General features: G+C 48.4%; 1 protein-coding gene and 1 long non-coding RNA gene across 2 annotated transcripts; one reads left to right on the top strand and one right to left on the bottom strand.

Annotated features, from left to right (window-relative positions):
• Positions 1-3,054: 3,054 nt before the first annotated feature.
• Positions 3,055-3,692, top strand: LOC127313011 (uncharacterized). Its single transcript, XR_011749482.1, has 4 exons — positions 3,055-3,179; positions 3,267-3,377; positions 3,466-3,535; positions 3,616-3,692. It is a non-coding gene; the product is annotated as an uncharacterized lncRNA (long non-coding RNA).
• Positions 3,693-4,669: 977 nt separating this feature from the next.
• Positions 4,670-6,714, bottom strand: LOC127317131 (indole-2-monooxygenase). The gene is made up of 2 exons (XM_051347654.2): positions 5,728-6,714; positions 4,670-5,610 (listed from the first exon to the last, which is right to left on the bottom strand). The coding sequence occupies exons 1-2, from the start codon at positions 6,631-6,633 to the stop codon at positions 4,996-4,998; spliced, it is 1,521 nt and encodes a 506-aa protein (XP_051203614.1). The 5' UTR covers positions 6,634-6,714; the 3' UTR covers positions 4,670-4,995.
• Between the last annotated feature and the right edge of the window lie 500 nt (positions 6,715-7,214).

The following is a 7,214-nucleotide window of genomic DNA, read 5'->3' as shown; positions in this document are numbered from 1 at the left end:
AATATGATGCCATTGCATTATCACTAGGTGTTCCGGCACTCTATGGTTTCGCTATTAATCGGTTTACATAGAGAGAAGAGCGAGAGGACGAGCGCCGAGTGTTAGGGTTAGGGTCCGTAGCGGTGCCGAGTCTGTGGTGGTGCCGCCGCGACATAGAGAGAAGAGCGAGAGGACGAGCGCCGAGTGTTAGGGTTAGGGTCTGTAGCGGTGCCGAGTCCGTGGCGGTGCCGCCGCGACATAGAGAGAAGAGCGAGAGGAGGAGGGGGAACACCGTGTCCGTGGCCGTGGCGGTCCGTTAGGGTTTTTTTGCTTTCTTCATTTCAATTGTTATCCATCTAGCAATCTGTTATATGATCATTACATGATGAATGAAATACAATTGCTTTCTTAATTTTGCAGTGACATTGAGGTATGGAGGACGGCACCTTCGTCCGAGATGAGGAGGGGGAAGAAGCGGTGCAGCGATTGATCTATGAGAGTGCCCGTGGTCCGGAACCCGACGATGGAGATGACAACGAGTACGCCGACTTTCTGAATGATTTTGGCGAGGGACTTGAGTCTGAACAAGTTAGAAAAGACAATGAAGTGTCCATCACAAACTCCGGCGAGGTGTATATCTATGTATCAATTAGTCTGTGTTCATCCCTAGATGCATTCATTTATTTGTATTGCACTTATTAACGAATAATTTTTTCTTTTAGCCTTCTGGATCATCGAGCAAGTCTGTTAGAACAAAACGAGGCCCGACGCGGGTGCTAAAGGGCGAGGGCAGGTTAGCCCTCACGGCATTCAAGGCTAATGGTGAACCAGTGGAGCCCAAGGAGTTTTGCCGCAAATTTACAAGTCAATCCGGAGTTATTGTTAGGGACCATGTACCGATCAGCATTCAAGAGTGGCATAAGCCGAAGAACCCGGAGAGTGGTGCTACTTATGTCAACGACAGCATGAAAAAATTTCTTTGGGAAACGCTACTGACAAAGTTCAGCCTACCGGAAGACATGACGGAAGGCCAGAAGGATAAAGTCAAGGAATGGACATGGAAGAAGATGGCCATACAATTCCAGAGCTTCAAGAAAAATTTATGGGACAAATATAAGAATGAAGATCCAGTATTCGATGATAATCTAGTGAAGATAAAAGATCACTGGGCCGCATTTAAGGAGTATAAGAAATCGTCTAAGTTTGTGTCCCGATCGAAGAAAAATACCGAAAATGCTGCAAAGAAGAAACTTCCGCATCATTTGGGGTCGTGGCTACAAGAGTGCCATTCCGAAGTGGACAGCGTTTGAGAATAAAGCGATGGATCATGGAATCACTCCACGACATGGGACTGGCCCGAACGGTCCAAGTTCTGGTTGTTCGCTCATGGGGCAGGGTTGGACCCAAAGACAGGGTTGATCGTTGCGAAGGGAAAATGGAAGGAAAAAATTGAGGCAATTGTACCGAAGCTTGTAGATGCAATTGAAAAGGTCAGAAAGGGAGAGTACATTCCCGATCGAGAGAATGACGAGCTGACACTCGCTCTGGGGAACCCTGAACATGTTGGACGGGTACGAGCTCGCCCAGGTCTCACCATGAAGGAAGCGTGGCCGGACAGCGCTGACACTTATAGAAGCCGTTCGCGAAAGAAGAAGAAGGACGCCGACATTGTAACGGAGTTGTTATCTAGGGTGGAGGCTCTTGAGAGAAATCAGAGGGCACCTGATCAGCCGCTGTTTCTACAGGATCCACAAGCCGATGCTGCCCCATCTCAGCGAAGAAGCAGTGTCGGTTCCTCGCATCTTGACGGATGTGGAGGAAGCTACCCCGTGGATTATGTCACGGAGAAGACAGATTGCGAGCTACATATGTTAATCAGGACCGCGTCTCGTTAAGGTGGCGGTCGGCTATGTGTACCCAAGTGAAGATGGAGCAATGCACCATCATATGCCCATTCCACCTGGTTGTGTTCGTGTCGGGGTGGATGAAGTTGTTTCGGGGTTTGAAAAAGTGGAGCTTGATATTCCTAGAGGTGAAGATGAGAGGACACTGGGCGATGTCAAGCACGGTTTCGCCCTATGGCCGAAGAAGTACGTCGTCCTTTTGCAAAGGCCACCGACTCCTACACATGAGCAGCAAATGCCATCGACTCCTCCCGGTGGCAGTCCTGGTGAGCAGCCAAGTCCACACCTACCTGAGAGGGACCCCAGCGTGAGTCCACCATCTCGAGATCCTCCGCGTAAGACAGCGTCCGTTAAGCGGAACGGCACGCCGCCTAGGAAGAAAGCTAGAAAGGAGAAACAACTGCCGCCTCCCGAGAAGTTACCTTGGGAAAAAACTCCGAGAGGAAAACGCGGAGGCCGTTAAGGCCGAGGTGAAGAAATTTTTTGCACCGAAAGTGCCAGAGATACCTTTCGAGAAGACACTAGATCGGGAGAAAGTTGTGCGTACCGTTGACAATCTATATGACCCTGTACCATCGCCGCCATCTGACTATGCGCGTTCTATTGAAAGGTCGTATGACAAGATGATCGAGGCGACAAAACCCGTTAAATCGGGTATCAGGGAGATAAAAGGGATACACAGTGTCTACCAGCTCGGACAACAACCCGTTCAATCGGTCGCCCCTCTCAAGGTGTTTGACGGGAAGACCGTTCAAAGTTCTCGACAAGACGCAACTGATTACGCCTTAGCTGAACGAGCATATCTGTTTGTTCAAGGGAAAGATTTGGTCGAGAATCTCAGGAAGGTACCAACATGTATGCGTAACTTGCATTCGTGGTACCTTAAGGCCTCAAAGGAAGGGATCGAGACTATCATGGTGCGAGTTAGGGAAGAGCACTACTTCCAGGAGTACCGTGTGAACGTTGACTTCGCCGAACTCTTTCAGCTTATACAATCTCCGGGCCCTCGACAAATCAATCATCAGTTGCTATTGTCTGTAAGTGATTTATTTATTTAATTTGAGAAGTCGTTCATTGTCTGCAGATTATAATCTTTTGTGCGCTATATTATGCAGATCGAAGATGCTCGAATGCAAAAGGGACGATATCACAGTACATTGGGTTCATTGACCCGAACACAATGCATGTCAAAACCATAGATGATCCCCTCTATAACAAGGATACACCGCAGACTTTGCTAAGGTTTTTGAAGCGACAACGTGACAAAAAGCTAATACTTTGGCCTTACAACTTCGAGTGAGTCTTACTGTCTTATAACACATTATATTTTGCTCACCGTATGTCAAAATTTTAACTAATGACTACATATTGAAACGTGCGTAGGTTTCACTTTATTCTTCTCGTCATCAATTTGGAAATTGGAGAAGTTGAAGTCTTGGACTCACTAACCAAAGAAAAGGATCTATACGTGTCTTGTTTTTTAATGCTCAGAAGGTAATTTGAATTCTTATCGGTTTGTTTCGTTAATTTCCTGCTTTGAACTAATTGATGACTCTTTTATGCATTTTCTTTTGTCGAGCAGCGTATGGCAAACTTTCATCAAGGAAGATACGTCCCGTGAATGGCCACCGAAGCTGCGATGGCGTGCGAAAGTAAGTAGTACTACCTAGGTCCACACACCTTTCAATTATCATACTTGACTATTGTTTGATTGAATTATATTCTTGTAAAGAAATGCCCGCAACAACCTCCGGGGACCGATCTCTGTGGATTCTTCGTTTGCTAGTTCATCCGCAGAATTGTCAACGAGAGAACGAATAATGAGAGAAATAAAGAGGTACAAAAACAATCTTCACAAATTTGTTTTGTTATCATAAGTTGTGCCGAGTTTCAGTAATAGTTGTTTCATGTATTCATTTGTATCTTATTCTTTTATAGTTGGCAAGAAAGCGGAACAAGCTCTCAATCGATGACCGCTTCATAGCAATAGGCGAGGAATTGGCGGGATTTTTCCTTCGGGACGTCATACCACCACTCGCAGAGCACCACAATGAATGAAGATGTACATGTTACATATATCGTTGACTCGAAGAGTACCACTATGCTACATGTAATAGACATATATAGAGTACGCCTCGGAGAGCACCACTATGCATGAAGATCGATCTTCATGCATAGTGCTACTTAATTTGCGATCTCATGCAATAACATGTGTGTTATATTATATGCACCAACTTGCTATGCATCATCTTGATCTTCATGTACTACCTAAACCCAAACGCGTTTCTGGTGCATCGACGCGATATGAATCAAACCGATATCCCTAAACCTCTCCAAAACCCTAAAAAGCCAATTCTCTGCCGCGGCAGAGATTTGGGAAAATTCCCTGCCGCGGGGGGAACCTTTGGTACCGGTTCGTATTACCAACCGGTACGAAAGATCCTCAGCCCTGAGCTCTCCTGGTGGCCCACGTGGAGGCCCGTTTTATACCGGTTCGTAAGCAACCGGTACGAAAGGGGGGGGGGCTTTAGTGCCGAATAATTTGTACCGGTTGCAAAACCGGTACGAATGGCCCTCTGGAACCGGTATAGATGACCGTTTTTCTACTAGTGAGTGCTTTGTACGGTAGTGGCATATGGCATGTAAGCATGTGATGGGGATCTGGCCTAGGGGCACGGAGGCTTTGACGATGTGGCAGGGTTGGATTAACTAGCACCTGAGTGCTCCCTAGTCGTGTCCAAAGAGTTCAATGTCAGTACGTAGTACAATAAAAGGTAGTAGTACGATACAACACAATGGGCTGAGATTTAGAGCTAGCCACGCCCTTTATTTATAGAGAAGACTCTTATTTATAGCAGCAGAGCAGCTGCTGGATAGGTAACAAACCGACTCAAAAATTACTTAGCCTAGACACGCACGACTGGACTTTGAAGAGGAAAGAACCAACCGTTCTCAAATAGGAAACGGACATAGTTTGGTTATTTCCATCGATCACACTTAGCGCTGGATTTAATAATTTCATAGCAAAAGAATTGGAAAATGGTTGCAGCAATACAAAGTTTCAAAATACGGAGTAGCACTTAGACGATCACTAGAATATATCTAGACGATTTTAATTAGCGACGCGTGGGACAAGGAGGAGGTTCTCCTTCCGGTGCACGTCCATCCCGAACGCCTCCGTCATATCTACGCCTTGCGACCCTTCCGGCAGTTCCCAGTCGAAGTGGTATATGAGGTTGGCCAGGATGATCTCGAAAGTGAGCGTGGCGAAGTTTATACCTGGGCACATCCTTCGTCCAGACCCGAACGGCAGCAAACGGAAGTCGTTGCCGTAGAAGTCTGAATTGGCATCCACGGATCCTTCCAAGAAACGCTCAGGCACGAACTCCTCCGCTCTCTCCCAGCTGCTGGCGTGCCTGCCTATAGCCCACACGTTGATGATTACCCGCGTCCCGGCGGGGACGACATAGCCCTCTACTTCGCAGTCGGCGATGGATGCGTGGGGCAGCAGGAGAGGCCCTGGTGGGTGCAACCGCATCGTCTCCTTCATCACGGCCTTGAGGTAGCTCATGCCGCTCAGGTCTTCCTGTGTGAGCAATTGGTTGGTTGTGCCGCCCCTTCTCACCTCGGCTTGCAGCTTGGCCATTACTTGAGGTGCCCGGGCCAGCTCGGCCATGGCATAGTCTAGCCAAATGAATGTTGTGTCCGTCCCGGCTTGAAACATGTCCTAGGAAGTATACACATATATATATGTGAGTGTTGGTAAAAGTCGAATAAAAACATGCCAAAGATATATATATATATATATATGTTGGTAGAAATGAAACTCTATGTATATACATACCATGAGTATTGACTTGATGTTGTTTCTGGTTAGCTTGTACTCATCTTGGACGGATAGCATGACGTCGATGAAGTCCGGCTCGTCACCTTTCTCCATGGGTGTGCTTGTGTGCCTGTCGATGACCTCGTCCAGCAGATCGTCCCATCTTTTCCTCTGCTTGGCGATGTTGGCGGACCCGATGCCCAGCCTTGCCAAGATCGGGAAACAGTCATCCAGGTTAAATCCCCCAAGGAGCTGCCCGTTCCCCACGAACAGGTCGTGGAAGAGCTTGCCCCAACGATCCTCCCTGTGGATCCTGCCCGCCACCGCCTGCGACACCATATCGTGCGCGAAGTGGCTGAAGAGGTGGGTGAGATCCACCGCCGTGCCCGCGGCGGCCGCCTCCCTGACACTGGCCAGGGCAAGCCGCGCCTCCTGCTCGCGGTAGGGGAGGTTGGCGCGGATCTTCTTGGCGGTGAGGACGTGGGTGGTGATGATCTTCCTCACCTGCCGCCAGTACTCGCCGTACGGGGAGTGGCCGACGTTGGTGGAGCCGACGAACAGGATGTCGCCCACCACCGTGTCGGGCCGGGACGCGAATACGTGGTCGTGGGTGCGCAGGACGGCCTTGGCGGCGCTAGGGGACGACACGATCAGTGTGGGTACGGCGCCGAGGCGGAGGAGCATCACGTCGGGGCCGTGCTTCCTCGCGAGGTCGCGGAGGCCGACGTGGGGGAGCGAGCCGATCAGGTGGAGGTGCCCGATGACCGGCAGCATGAACCGCGGGCAAGGGAGCTTCCTGCGCAGCCTTTCCGCTCGCGACGTTGACCTCACCAGGTGCACGGTGGCGACGAGGACGAGGACAACGGCGACCACTAGAGCCTGTGGAGATGCATATTCATGGAGGAGCGCTAGCTCTAGATTCATGGCTATTCAGATGCTCAACCTACCACTATTGGTTGCAATTGTATGTACGTGCTGCTCACAATCGATTCACTGGGGAAAAACGCAATGCACATATATATATATCATCAGAGTGCTACTTGTGTGGCCAGCCATGTGTGAATTGTTGTCTTGTTTCTTCCGGCGTGGGTCCATCCACTACCGTGCGTCATTTTTCCTTTCTCAACCAAAAGATTCAAAGCATTTATGTAGTTCTGAGAAAGTTATCATCATTTACTAGACGATAAGCTCTCGTTGTTTGCTTTAGTCACGACGAGATATTAGGGCATCTCCAACGCTAAAACCTAAGGAGACGTATAATGAGGTGGTATTAGCCTTTTGTTAGAGGTGTTACGTCGGATTTTTGCGTAGTTGGAGAAGAGGAACGAAGGAAGAGAAGATTGTCTTCCCTTGGCTAAGATATCACTTTTTAGAAAATAAGGGAAGACTATTTTCTTCATTGTACGACATGTCTTCCCTTAGAACCATAGTTTCCTACCAAATTTAATTGATTATCATTAATTGCTTGGGATGGCTATAAGAAATAACACATTGTAGGACTTATA

The sequence above is a fragment of the Lolium perenne genome, chromosome 7 (genome assembly GCF_019359855.2).
Source record: "Lolium perenne isolate Kyuss_39 chromosome 7, Kyuss_2.0, whole genome shotgun sequence".
Classification (NCBI taxonomy): Eukaryota; Viridiplantae; Streptophyta; class Magnoliopsida; order Poales; family Poaceae; genus Lolium; species Lolium perenne.
The sequence above is the reverse complement of the archived record's forward strand: the minus strand, read 5'-3'. Positions and strand labels throughout refer to the sequence as shown.